Source organism: Lytechinus variegatus, chromosome 9 (assembly GCF_018143015.1).
Source record: "Lytechinus variegatus isolate NC3 chromosome 9, Lvar_3.0, whole genome shotgun sequence".
Classification (NCBI taxonomy): domain Eukaryota; kingdom Metazoa; phylum Echinodermata; class Echinoidea; order Temnopleuroida; family Toxopneustidae; genus Lytechinus; species Lytechinus variegatus.
The window spans coordinates 1,010,488-1,026,180 of NC_054748.1; the positions used below are offsets into that span (position 1 = coordinate 1,010,488).

The 15,693-nt window shown below is 34.0% G+C and overlaps 1 protein-coding gene across 1 annotated transcript in view; it reads right to left on the reverse strand.

Moving 5' to 3' along the window:
* Positions 1–11,332: 11,332 nt before the first annotated feature.
* The window catches only part of LOC121421169, a 39,231-nt gene continuing 34,870 nt past the window's right edge, over positions 11,333–15,693 (reverse strand). The window contains exon 13 of the mRNA XM_041615827.1: positions 11,333–11,374. Coding sequence (XP_041471761.1) covers positions 11,333–11,374 — 42 coding nt within the window. The remainder of the gene's footprint in view (positions 11,375–15,693) is intronic.

Sequence of the window (15,693 nt, forward strand, 5' to 3'; positions counted from 1 at the left end):
AGAAAATCACATTTCTGAAACGTTCAATATCTCTTTTTTAATTTGATTCCTCAATTACAGAAAATGGTAAAGAAATAACAAAAATCTGCTTATTTGAAATAAAACCTGATGGACCAAGCTACAGCTGGGGTAATAATATCCAAGTCCTTTGGAAGCGCATAGAGACATTATTCATAATTGTGATATGCGCTATACAAGAACTGTTTATTATTATTATTTCAATAATTTCACAAATGAAGCGGTTTTACAGGCTTGCGTTCCGAGTCACTCGACACTCCGTTTTGTTAACGCTTAGCAATGCATTAAGTGCTTTTGGTAACCGTGCGATAGCTTCTGATGGAAACCTGTGAAAACACGTTTATTTAATGAAATTATGGAAATACAAGCATTGTTTCGAGGGAACAGACAGAATTTTTTTTTACTTCTTTTTCTGTGATTAAGGTATCAAATAAAAGAGCAGATATTGACCTCTTTAGAAATGAGATTTTCTTTTTGAAATTCATGCCCCCCATGAGTTTTTGGTATCCTTTCTTCAAATTGTTTTTGCTCACTCATGCGTGAATTAGGAATAATCTAAGTAATTACAGATGAAAGAGGAGATTCAAAGCTTTGTAATGGTAGGTCACTTGTCTATTGTATTTGGGATTAAGTTATGATAAATCATCGATAAATCTCGGTTTCGTATTTTGTAGGTCGCACTGTATTTCACCAACGCGTCTGTCGACGATTGGCGTAGAGATACTACTGCATCCCTAGAAACATACGAAATACATCTGCGTGATATTAGTGATGCTCTTGCACCTCTAAAGACAGAATGCCTGAAACAAAGAAAACAAGTAGATGGTATAATGATGAGATTCGGGCTGCAAAGAAGGTGCGACGGAGGTTGAAAAGAATGTGGAAAGCGTGTAAATCCAAAGAGGGGGAGGGAAAACTTCATCATACGAGATATCAAGAGCAATGCCAGAGAGTTGTTACGCTCATAAAGATGATGAAAGTAGCAAAAATATGTTTCTATTCATGTGCTGTTGAGAGCTGTACGTCAGTTCAGATGACTTTATACACCATTGTTGATGAGCTTCTCCAGAAAAAGGCGATCATGTCCTACCACAACTACCATCTGATGAGTGATTAGCCAACAGATTCTCGGAGCATTTCTTGAACAAGATCAAAGAAAATCGCAATTCTTTTGTGGAGCTTCACGATACCTGTGTAATTTTCTTCAAGTCGGGTACCGTATAGGGCTCGTTATCAGAGATTGAAATTGAAAGAATCATCACAGAGTCACCAGCGATCTCTTGTTACCAAAACCCTATTCCAACATGGCTAACACTGTCGGTCTAATGTTGGTTCTAATAAACGATAGACTATGACTAGGTTTTGCTAGTATGCTGGCCGTATTAGATCTTGCTTGATGGATCGGATTTATGGATATTACATACTGTATTCATAGTTTAGTTTAGAAGTGATAAAGTAAACTGACATTTATCATGAAACTTTGAAATATGGATGTTTAAGTATCATTTACCAACAATTTAATTTGAATTAAACATGATAATTTATATCCTAAAACTGTGCTTCGAAAACATTCCTATGTTCATTAAGAAGATAAAAATACAATAACTTTAACTTAAACTATTGTATGACTATGAATCTATAGATTCATTGCTAAATTTGTGCCTTAATTTGGCACACATTGATTAACAGGAAAAAATCACTTCTCCTTACTCAAGCGTAGACATATATTACAATTTAAACACTCCTTATAGAAAATAATTATACGTGTAATAACATGTATACATGATGCATGACTCAGTCATATACAAGTTTATGTGGCATTTACTTTGAGGGTAGATCAACCCTTGAAAAAAAAATAGTACATGTATATCATTTTTACATCATCAGCACAAACAATAATGAGCCAAATTCTAAAACAATTCAAACCTCAGTGTGTTTAAGATTATACAAGTGTCAACCAATTAAATGTTGTTATTCTTCAAATAAACTTGCATGATGCATTAAATTAGTCACCTAGTTTTAACATGTTCATAAAATAAAGCATTAACATAATTAGTAACATTTTCATGACCTGCCATTTTGGGTCATCTTATATTCCCAATAATCATTCAACATGGTTAGAGCGTTGTCCAACAATAATAAAAAAAAATGATGTACAATATCTGATTTTATATTATATAAACAAAAAAATATACCCGATCAATTACCACAAAATATATTAATGCAATATATATTGTTATAAATTGTCTATGATCACAACATAAACTTACCCCTCTTGAGTTCTCAAGGAGGACAAAACTACATGCAGATTGAAAGTCACAAACATAGCATCGTCGACGAATCAAGGGTTCGACCACCCATAGACAATCACCTCCAAATAGATCATCTTTTATGTAACTTAAATCTTGACCTCTCCAAAGCAAGAGGGTGGTCAGTCTTTTTCCCTCTCATTTGTCATGTGTCCAGCAAGCTATCAAGAAAGCTGTCCCAAGATCACCCTCACTGACCCAAGGTCAAGGAGACTTCCCTGAAGGGATCTCCTCAGAAGCATTTCTGAATGAAAGGGATGACCTCAACACAATGCTTTCAGGGACAATACAAATGCTTCAATGCATTCAGGGACCTTCTCAACAGATCAGTTTTATATACACATAGAAAATATATATCTCTCTCTTGTACATATATTTTCTGACCTGTTACATTCGCATTCAGGATTATTGTTCCTTAAAATCAAATCGACAATTTAAGAGGTACAGTATATATAGAAATTGTATTGTCTCAGCAGGTGTATTGATATCATACTATATGATACTATTTACAACATTACAATGCTTCTACGACTTTAACATGGCTTCCCTGATCGGACACGCGATCATCCAAGGAAACAAGACCTTTGACCTTGACTGAGAACCTTGTTTTTCATTCCATTTTATTTGCTCTATCAAATAAGAATATAAAGTTTCTATTACTTGTATTAATTATTTTGAAATGATCAACAAAATTTCAATTCTCAGCAGAATAGTTGTGAGATCTACAGCTCTGTCATGGTTTGAGTCATACCTCACAGGATGGTCCTCCAGAGTTGACATTACTGGTAAACTATCTATACCCACTAACCTTGATTTTGGTCTTCAGCAAGGTTCGGTAGTAGGCCCTATCGGGTATTCTATATACACCCTACCAGTTGGTAATATTATTACACATCATTGTATCAACTTCCATCTTTATGCCAATGACACCCAATTGTATTTCATTTAATCCGAAAATCCCAGGAGATTTAGTTGTCGCTCTGTTTCGACTTCAGAACTGTATCTCAGATATTAGAAACTGGATGAAAGTCAATAAGTTAAAGTTAAATGACTCAAAAACAGAATTCTTCATAGCGGCCTCTCCACACAGTCTACGCAATCTGCCAGATCTGAAGTTAACAGTAGGCGATATATCCAGAAGCCCTTCAGTTACTGTTAAAAATCTTGGTGTAATTTTTGAAAGAGAAATGTCAATGGTGGACCGTGTTTCTCAAACATGCACTACTGTAACTTTTCATTAAAGGAATATTTCTCGAATTAGAAGATATATTACTCAATCTGCCTGTAACAAAGCAATTCGTTCTCTAGTTCTGTCCCGTTTAGATTACTGCAATAGTCTTCTCTCTAACTAGTAGACTTGTTAAGAGGTTGAACGCTGCATTTTTTAGTACAAAAGTCCCACTTGGCACAAATATTCCTTGAGCCAAAAGAAACAGATTCATCCAAAGAGACACGTTGTATCTATGCAAATAAGCAAGTAATTTGCATAAATTTGCATATTATGTCGATATGGTATAAACAATTCAGAATATATATTTCACCAGAACTGCCCTTAAATTGGAAAAAAAGACTTAGGGTAAGACAGGGAAGAAAATTGTCGTTAAATAATTCGGATATCCTTGTTTATTATTACCTAATTTACCTAAATTATGCAAATTATAATTTAAAACAGAGTATTTTTTTTCAAGAATCCTGAACTGTTTTATAAATAACAGCAATTAATACAAAATGTTAACATTCTATATGAAAGAGAATATATTAGCGAAAACATCGATATGCTTCATGACAGTATTAGTGTCTTAAGTTGCTTAGAAAGAGGGCAAATATGTCAAAATGTATGACGTGATATTGCGCTAAAACGAGACCAAAACAACCTCTATGTCACAGTCACACTCACGAATCGGACAATAAAGCGATCAATGGTATGTCATTCGAGATAACACAATCTCAACACAATAGCTTCCATCGGCTTCTCGTATCGCTTTTGTTGGTGTGTCTGCCACACCGTAATCTATGATACATACGGGCAAAATGCATTTCGGTATCGGTAAAACACTATTAATTTTGTTTTATTTGTTTATAATTTGTTTCTCTTGGAAAATTTACAGGAGACATTGCTTTGCATGTTACTGCTTTAATGAAGCTCTGGCACATGAATCATGACGAATGTACCCCACCTCAATCCATATATTAACTTTGTTAAAATATATATCTTTTGGAGACCCCAAAGTGGCAAAACTGCATCTCCCCGGCATTCCCGCTACTTTACAAAACCAGTTTGACTTGTATTATCAACTTGGAAAACACAGATATATGGGACATCAGACAACATGATTCCTGCTTTTTTTTTTTATTTAAGCCCACGGGAGCCCTCCGAATTTACCCCATCCCCTCTTCGTATTTCGACTTTAAATAAAAAAAATATCATGTTTTAAAGCCATCGGCAAGGCAAATTGCGGTTTTTTTGGTATAATAAAGCAACTTTTATATCTGTATATATATATTTATATATATATATATATATATATATATATATATATATATATATATATATATATATATACATATATATATACATATATATATACATTCATCATTATTGATGTTATTATAATTATCATTAATATTATTATTATTACTATTATTGTTCTGCCGTTTGTAATAGTGCTCTAGCACAGTAAAGGCTATAACCCAACAGGAGCATGCCTAGGATACCCTTTCCCTTTTTTGGTTTTATGTATTAAAAAATAGTTTATTGTCTTTAGAACTCTTAAAAGATTACTTTTGTTTGTATTGATACCTTGGAATAGATTGAGGAGAAAATACTCTTCAACTGACATGTAGAGGAGCTGTGGTAAATTGAAGAACAGCCACACGGCCCTTTATTGATTCCACTCTATGTTGAATTTAAATATTTTGAGAGCCCAATCGGAAGAAAGATACATTTCTACTACACACATTAAAGCCTCTTTGCGTTCTCCTCTTGAAAAAAACAAACATAGAAGGCATTAATAAGTTCGTATACGTGACGGTGGCCTGTCGAAGTTGCCAAAACCGTTTATTTTGTTTTGACAATATATATTTAGAATATCGTCTAAATGAAGCCCTCATCTGGAAAAGGGCACTTATTAAAGGCAGCATCTACATTATATAGAGGAGGCCTTGGCACTGGGAAGAGGGGGCTGAAGCTTGTTTAATTTCTTGGGACCAAAATTTTACATTGAACCTTTTTTTATTTTCAAATTTACATCAATTAATTTTACAGGCAAATAAACAAAAAGGATTGCACTACAAAATGAAGTTTTTGGGGTAACGTTTTTTTTTGTCACATCTGCCGGAATTCCAGGGGGTGCTATCTATCGAGAATAATACACGCAGCACCCCCCCCCCCCCCCCCTCTTCCGGAAAATCTTGCGGGTGCTTCAGCCCCCGCTTCCAAGTACCAGGGCCTCCTCTATATAATGTAGATGCTGCCTTTAATAAGTGCCCTTTTCCAGATGAGGGCTTCATTTAGACGATATTGTAAATATATATTGTCAAAACAAAATAAAGGGTTGGGCAACTTCGACAGGCCACCGTCATGTACAGGAACTTATTTTCATGCGATATAAAACAATGCCTTCTATGTTTTTTTTTTCAAGAGGAGAAAGTAAAGAGGCTTTTACTCTGTGTAGTAGAAATGTATCTTTCTTCCGAATGGGCTCTGAAAATATTTAAATTTAAAATAGAGTGGAAGCAATAACGGGGTTTGAGTATTATAGAGCTTACGTGTGGCTTCTTTTTTCAATGTACTACAGCTCTTCTGCATGTCAATTGTAGAGTATTTTCTTCTCAATCTATTCCAAGATATCAATACAAACAAAAGTAATCTTTTAAGAGTTCTAAAGACAATAAACTATTTTTGAATACATAAAACCAAAAGGGAAAAGGGTATCCTAGGCATGCTCCTGTTGGGTTATAGCCTTTACTGTGCTAGAGCATTATTACAAACTGCAGAACAATAATAATAATAATAATAATAACATTAATAATAATATTAATAAAGATAAATATGAAATATAGATATAAAAGTTGCTTTATTATGCCAAAAACGCAATTTGCCTTACCGGTGGCTTTTAAACACGATATATTTTCATTTAGTGTCGAAATACAGAGAGGGGATGGAGTAAATTTGGAGGGCTCCCGTAGACGTAGGCTTAAATTAAAAAAAAAAAAAATACTATATTCAGGAAACATGTTAACTGATGTCTCATATATCTGTCTTTTCCAAGTCGATAATACAAGTCAAACTGGTTTTGGAAAGTGGCGGGAATGCCGCGGAGGAATGCAGTTTTTCCACTTCGGGGTCTCCAAAAGACAATATTTTAACAAAGTTAAAATATGGATTGAGGTGGGGTACATTCGTCATGATTCGTGTGCCAGAGCTTCATTTAAGCAGTAACCAGCGAAGCAATGTCTCCTGTAAATTTTCCAAGAGAAACAAATTAGAAACAAATAAAACAAACTTAATAGTGTTACCGAAACCGAATGCCGATACCGAAATGCACTTTGCCCGTATATAGCACAGATTACGGTGTGGCAGACACACCAACAAAAGCGATACAAGAAGCCGATGGAAGCTATTGTGTTGAGATTGTGTTATCTCGAATGACATACCATTGATCGCTTTATTGTCCGATTCGTGAGTGTGACTGTGACATAGAGGTTGTTTTGGTCTCGTTTTAGCGCAAAATCACTTCATACATTTTGACATATTTGCCCTCTTTCTAAGCAAATTAAGACACTAATACTGTCATGAAGCATATCGATGTTTTCGCTAATATATTCTCTTTCATGTAGAATGTTGACATTTTGTATTAATTGCTGTTATTTATAAAACAGTTCAGGATTCTTGAAAAAATACTCTGTTTTAAATTATAATTTGCATAATTTATGTAAATTAGGTAATAATAAACAAGGATATCCCAATTATTTTATGACAATTTTCTTCCCTGTCTTACCCTAAGTCTTTATTTCGAATTTTAGGGCAGATCTGGTGAAATATATATTCTGAATTACTTGTTTTTACATATCGACATAATACGCAGATTTACGCAAATTACTTGCTTATTTGCATAGATACAGCGTGTCTCTTTGGATGAATCTGTTTCTTTTGACTCAAGGAACATTTGTGCAAAGTGGGACATTTGTACTCAAATGTGCAGCGTTCACCCCCTTTTTTGCAGTTAAAAAGTCTACTAAGCATTCCGTCACTCAAGTAGATCGCATTCAAAGGCTTCAAAATTGGGCAGCTCGAATAATTTATCAAGTAACAAGATTTCACTTCTCTAAACCACTCCTTGAATCGTTACACTGGCTTCCCATACGACATCGTATAGTTTTTAAGTTACTTTTGTTAGTTTTTAAGTCTCTCAATAAGCAGGCACCTTTATATCTGCGTGATTGTTTGACCCTATACACCCCTTGCAGGAATATACGAGCCTCAAGTGACCCATTCCGTCTCACATAAAATCACTAAGAAACTGGCTGGAGACAGGATTTTTACCATAACCGTTTCAAAATATTGGAATCGCTTACATTTTACTCTTAGACAATCACCATCTGTTGCTTCATTTAAAAAGGGACTTAAAACCTTTCTCTTTTCCAATCCAGATTTTTAGGATTGTAAGTTTTCATTTGTATAGTTGTAACAATCTTTTTCTTCTTGTAAGCGCTTTGGGCCAATCTGGGAAAAGCGCTGTATATGAATAATAATAATTCTTAAGCAAGCTAATTAATCTAAAATGACCTTTGACCTTGGCCCATGCACTACCCCATCCCCAATACTCACCTACAATAATAGCAGGGCCCGTTTTCAGAACTGAAGTGGCTTCCCTGAGTAAATATACCTATATTATCTAATATTCGATATTTGTTAATTATTACAACCAAGTTTAATTCCATTCAAACTTATAATGGTGTCATTATCTTGAAAATGTTAAATCATATATTTTGGTCAAGCTCTATGTCATTGGATATCAGTTTATTGACTCACAAACGATATTTGACCTTCGCCTAGAGACCATATTGTTCATCAGTTTCCTGGTACTAGATAGCAATTATCGTAATGGAACTTGTTAGGTTTTATTTTGAAACTTAGACATCATTCTATGTTGATGTCACAAAGCGGATACAGTCCACTGACCTGAATTGACCTTTGACATTGATCATCTAACCTGAGCCTCAGAACAGATAATAAATGATATTTGATTGTAATCTTTCCCAGCTTAGAATTAAAATATAGGTTCAATACTTCAAAAAAAAAAATTTATTTGAAAAAAAAACCTACCCCTGGTTAAGTTTTAAGTGTTAATATCACAGCTTTGGTCAAAGTGCATAAAAATAAATATCCTTTAACCTTATTGATCAATGATTGATACCTGATTACTAATATTCCCTGGTTTTAGGAGGGCGCCCTTGATCTCAGAAGAATGTGATCGTATTTTTATTTTCGGACAGTTTTTTAGGTAAATATACACAGCTTTTCCCATGTAATCCGTGTTTCTTTATGACTTTTAAATCATTACGGTGTTGAGAACGAGATATGGATCAGAAAAGGCAGGCTGATTGCATAACCCCTTCTAAATCAGATGCAAAGCGTATGGCTGTTGATGGCGTTAACCGTGCGGGTGTTGCGGGCGAGTCCCGGGGCAAGCCGGCCCAGTTGGCTGCTCCACGTTCGCTGGATTTTCCGAATGTTGCCGGTGATGATGACCCTCCCCCCACTTGGTTTTTGCGGTTTTTCCAGGCCTTTGAACGACGCATGGATGAAAAGATTACCTTCAAATTGAATGAGCTGTGTGTTAAAGTTAAAGAACATGATGAATTCATTGCAGCTTGCAAGTTAGAGATGGAGAGTCTCCAGGATGAAATCAAAGTGTTGAGAAAAGACAAGTCTAACCTAGTAGAAAAGCTGGATGATCTGGAAAACAGGAGTAGGAGGTGCAACCTCGTTTTCCATGGAGTCCCGGAGTCAAAGAAACCGGAGAAGGAGGATTGTCTCGCTGTTGTGGAGGAGTTACTCACAGGGTTTGTTGGCCTACCAAAGCAAGATTATGTGATCGAGAGATGTCACAGAACCCCGAGCTATCCCCTTAGCCCCAGACAGGTCAGAAGATGCCTCCTCGTATAATCCATGTTGCCTTCGCTTCTTACCCCACCAAAGAGCGGGTACGAAAAGCTTGTATCGCCAAGTTTAAGTCCACATCTTTTAAGGGTAGCAAGGTTTACGTGAGTGATGACTTTTCCAAAAGAGTTATCCAGCTTAGGAAGGAAAAGATGAGCAAATTCAAGAGCCTCAAGGAGGAGAACAAGAAGCCTTTCTTTCTCTACCCAGATCGCCTAGCATATAGAGGACTTGAAGGAAAGCTGATCTTTGTTTGAACAGTGACTGAGCTAGGTACACATTTTGTTTTGTATTGCTTCGCATTCTTGAGAGGAAGTTTTTTTTTCATTGTTACATTTTTTTTTTTTAAATAATAATACATATGTACAGTACAAGTATGATAGTTGTTTTTATATTACTCTGACCTATTTTTGCATAAATTCTTACATATTTTGTAGAAATCTGGTTTGTTGTTTATCTGTTTCAATTGTTACATGGATGGTGTAGCTTTGTTTACTATCTTAATCTTGCCTAAGAGACTGTCTGAATATATATATTTTTTTCCCATTCCCCATTTGTTTGCTGTGCTAGTAGAGCCGTTTGTTGATTTGAGGCTTTGCTTCCAACTGGTGCAGCTGTGCGCTCCCCGTTTTCTTCTTGTCTTTGATGCCCCCCCCTTTAGTGATGATTTTAATACATGTAAGTAGCAGAATACTCTTTTGTTTGTGTGATTATTATGGCCTATTTCTCAATATCTTTATTTACTACTCTTTTTACTGTTCTACTGCATTTTCATGCATTGTGAATGTATTTTCATGGTTATGGCTTTGTAGTAATGGATATTGTACCTTAACAGTGTTTTTATATGTATTATGTATATAAATTTACATTCTTTTAACTGTCGAGGGTTGCAGGACTATACTAAGCGAAGAAAATTTTTTCATTATTTTCGTTCCCTGAATTGTGATATTTTGTTTCTTCAAGAAACTCATTCTGGAAGTGATGATGAAAGATTGTGGCAAACTCAATGGGGGGGACATGCTTTCTTTGCAAGCTTTGCGTCAAATAGTCGTGGTGTAGCAATACTAATTAGAAACTCGAACAATCTGAAGGTGAAATCCCTATTTAAAGATCCAGATGGTAGATTTTTAATCTTGAATGCTATATTAAATGAACTTCCGTTAACTCTTGTAAATGTTTATGCTCCAAATAATGATGATGCCGATTTTTTACTACAAGTATTTGCTGAAATTGATAACCATGAATTTTCTTCTTTGCTAGTAGCTGGTGATTTTAACACTGTGATTGGCCATCTTGATTATCAAGGTTCCAGACTCCAGCACTCCAATTCGAAATCTCGTGAAATGCTTTCTGTGATAATGGAAGAATATGGTTTATGTGACGTGTGGAGATCCTTCAACCCGGCCTTAAAGAAGTACACAAGACATCAAAAAATCCCTCGAGTTTTATCAAGATTGGATTTTATCTTGGTTTCAGACAATTTCTTTAACAACTGTAAAAAATCAAATATTTTGCCGGGTATCCAATCTGACCATTCAGCTGTTTCTTTGCAATTTTCTGATAATCAAGCACCCAAAGGCAGGGGCTACTGGAAATTGAATACTCATTATTTACACCATGACAATGATTTTATCAATTTATTAAAGGAAAATATAAAGTTATTTAAGTCCATACATATAAACTCCCAATGCGATGCTAATGTTATATGGGACTCTTTTAAATGTTTTATTACGGGGGTTGCTATCGAATACTCGGCAAGAAAGAAAAAAGATAGGAGTAAAGAAAAAATGAATTAATAGAGGGCATCAACAAAATTAAAACACAATTATCAACAAATAGCTCAATCCTTTCTGATGAACATATGTTCGTACAGCTTGAAGAACTGGAAGACAAATTAAATAAAATATATGAGTTTGAAACCAAAGGTCTGATAATTAGATCTAGGGTAAGATGGTTGGAGGAAGGAGAGAAGAGTAGCACATATTTTTGTAACCTTGAAAATAGGTCATGGCAAAAGAAAAATATCAATAAACTGAAAGATAATGATGAAAACTTGATAACAGACCCTAAATTATTTTTAAAAACATTCATAATTTCTATAGTAAGTTGTATTCTGTCCCCAACAATATATCCCAAACAAATAATTTTGACCATAGTGCTCGTAATGAATACCTTGACGGTATTAACATACCTAAGTTAAATGAGGATGATAAGAAATTTTTGGAGTCTCCTCTTTCCAAAAATGAATTGTTTAATGTCCTAAAATCTATGACTTTGAATAAAACCCCTGGTTTGGATGGATTACCTGCTGAGTTTTATATTGTTTTCTGGTCCGATATTTCTGACTTGTTAATGGATTCATTTAACTTTTCCCTGCAAAATGGTGTAATGTCTTCTTCCCAAAGAAATGGTGTAGTTACTCTTCTACCCAAGAAGGATAAAGATCCCCTTTATATTAAAAATTATAGACCTATTACCCTTTTGACAACTGATTATAAAATTCTAGCCAAATGCATTGCAAACCGTCTGAAAAAGTGTCTACATTATCTTATCCATGCTGATCAATCTGGTTTTATGCAGGGTAGAAACATTGGTCATAATATAAGATTTATTTTAGACATTATTGAGTATGTTGATGCTAATGATACTCCTGGTTCTATTATTTTACTAGATATTGAGAAGGCTTTTGACAGTGTTTGCCACAATTTTTTATTTCACACCCTAGAAAAATTCAATTTTGGACATAAATTTATTGATTCCATCAAAACTTTGTATTCGGGTCGCCAAAGCTATGTTCTAAATAATGGTAATTTGTCAGAACGTTTTTCAATGAAAAGAGGCATTTTTCAAGGTTGCCCAATTTCTCCCTACCTTTTTCTACTAGTCATTGAGATTATGGCACTTTCTGTGCGTCAAAACAATTTAATAATGGGTATTCCTTATCTGGATGATGAAGCCAAAATTTCTTTATACGCTGATGACTCAGTTTGTTTCACAGATGGGTCATTCAACTCCTTTTCCCAACTTTTTTCAACAATATTCAAGTTTGGCCAATTTTCTGGATGTAAACTTAATTTTAGTAAAACAGAAGCTGTATGGATTGGCTCTAAGAAAGGGTGCCAGAATTTCCCCTTTACTAATCTTGGTATATCTTGGAAAAGGTCTGAATTTAAATGTCTGGGGGTTAACTTTTCATTAAATGTTGACCAATTGTTTATTCTAAATTACAAAGATAAATTGAAAAGAATTGAGCAAACGGTAAATTGTTGGCGTATGAGGAAACTATCTTTAATTGGCAAAGTATGTGTTATAAAAGCATTGGTATTACCTCAACTTATATTTCTTTTTTCGGTGCTCTGTATCAAAATTCCCATTTCCTTTTTCAAAGAGTTGAATAGAATATTTTTTAAGTTCATTTGGAATGGGGGTAGAGACAGAGTTCAGAGAAAGATTATGTGCAATGATTATACTGAATGTGGTCTGAAAATGATTGACCCTGTTGCATTTGCAAATGCACAAAAAATGGTGTGGGTGAAAAATATTTTAGATGTAAACTATGTTGCCCCTTGGAAACATATTGAACTTTATTTTTTATTTAAATTTAATGCTGATGTTTCTATCTTGTGGAATTCTTTTGCTCCAGAATTTATTCTTAAGTCATTGGGTAATATACAAATTGCTGAATCACTTCGTGTTTGGTATTTATATAGAGAAGAAGCAACAGTAGAATTTTATGGTCATAAGTTTTCTGACTTAAGTGCCTGTCAATGTCTATGGTTTAACAGATTAATTCGTTCAAAATCCAAACCATACTTCTTTTTTCAAACTTGGTTTGATAAAAACATCATTACTCTTTCTGATTTGTTTAACCCTCCACTTCCTGGCCATAGATTATTTGAAGAGCTTGTATTAGATTTTGATATTTCTTCCGGTGATAGAAAGAAATACAATTTTTTGATTAAAAATATACCTGAAAAGTGGATTAAAAATTTTGACATTGATATATTTGGTGTTCATGTTACCATAGTGCACAAGCTTTTAACCATGAAAAGAGTCCCCAAGATTGTGTATAATACCCTGTTGGGTCGTCATGCTCCTGAAAAGAGATATTTTTATTGGTGTAATGTTTTACCTGTACAATCTGTTATTTCAAACTGGGAAAAAATACATGTTACCAATTTTTTTTGTACAATCGATTCAAAATTAAGATCATTTTACTTTAAATTGTTCCATAAGACTATAGCTCTCAATGACTTTTTACATAAAATCAAAAGAAGAGACTCGCCAATCTGTTCATTTTGTGACAAAGAGAATGAAACATTGGTTCATTTATTTTGCGAGTGCGACAAAGTCACTCCGATTTGGATTGACATGTTAGATGTCATTTCCCAGAAATGTGGAATAAGTATTAATGTAACAAATTTTGAAAAAATGTTTGGAATTTGCAGTGATAATTTTCTTTCATATTTGTTTTTGCTTTTGAAATACTACATCTATACTTGTAAATTTAAAGGCAATCTTCCAAATTTTATTGCATTTAAATGTTTTGTCAAGAAACAAAGGGAGATTGAATATATGTCAGCCAAAAAGAGAAATAAATTGCCAATTCACTTTAAGAAATGGCGTTTCACCTTTTAAACTTCCTGCATATTCGATGCATTTCTAAGGTTTTTTTTCTATTATCTATATCCCATATATTTTGTTTACTTTGTGAATTTTAATGCTTTATCTCCCTTGTCTAAGACTTATTACGCAACTTTCGATAGCTGAAATTCCAGTCATAATATTTCACCTGCTATTGTTGTACATGTACGGTTATACATTCACTCTTCTTTCATTGTTCTTTATTGTTATGAACTCTTCCTAAAAGAAATTGGCCTTTTACTTCGATTTTGTATATATATATCTGCTACTTGTCTATTCTTTTTCGATGTAACTTTTTTATTTTTTGTCAATCAGACAAATTGTTTGTAAATTTTGTGATTTGACATTGATTTCCTAATAAAACATATAATTATAAAAAGAAATATTCCCAGGTTTTATAGAAAATGTTGCTGATCAAAATTGCAAAGATATGCTGATTTTCAAAAACTTAACCTGGGATTGCATCTTTTAATGTTGATACCACAGCATAATCAAAGTTCATGGACCCATAGTGACCTATGACCTTGAGCTTATTAACTGCAACTCATCCCAAATGACCAGTGATAATCAATTACCTACAATGTTTAACTTTAATGAAGTATGTTCTTTTACTTAATTTTTTATGCTTAAGGATCCCAATCTTGTGGCTTCTAAACAGTGAATCTTGATTACCCTAATATGATCAGGGTTTCATTTAGGTCCTAATGATAATATGTCGAGAACTTAACCTTGGTATAGACTTTTCATTGTTGATACCACGAGGTGGTCGAAGTTTTTCGACCCTATTGACCATTTGACCACGATCTTGCTATAGTTTGCACCCATACAGGTATGATCAGTGGTACCTGACCTTCCTAATGTCTTGGTTTCATGATACAGGTTCGTATACTTTTAAAGATATGATGCATTTAACATACTCAACCTTTTAAGATTTCAATGTAATTACCAAAGCATGGTCAAAGTTCAATGTTCTAAATAATGACCTTTGACCTTGATCATGTTACTTGAATTATATGCATGATGATCATTGGCAATGTCCAAGTTTCATGACTTAAGTCCCCAGACATTTAAAAAGCAGTTTTCCTCCTTTTTTTTAACTCAGCCTTCAAATAATTAAAATTTCAATGCAATTACCACAACAATACATCATGGGCAAAGGTTATCGAGCCTAACTGACATTTGACCTTGATCATAATACCTGAAACCCATACAAAATGATCAGTGATGCTGTACATGATTATTTTTATATGAAAGTTTAATGAAATAAATCTGAAGATCAATATACTTTAAGTTATGCATTAAAAAAATGTAACTTTGGCTAAGATTTCAAATTGATACCACACCATGGACAAAGTTCATTGACCCTAACTGACCATTTGACCTTGATCATGTAAACCAAAACACTAATGATTAATAAAAAAAGAACATTTTTGGCACCCTGATGTAACATTTCTCTGACTGAAAGGTAAAATTCTGGTCGAATCATTTCCAACACATTTTTCAAATATTAAAGTTATTTTGAGTCTGTTAATTCTCAGTAAAGAAAGAAAATTAAAA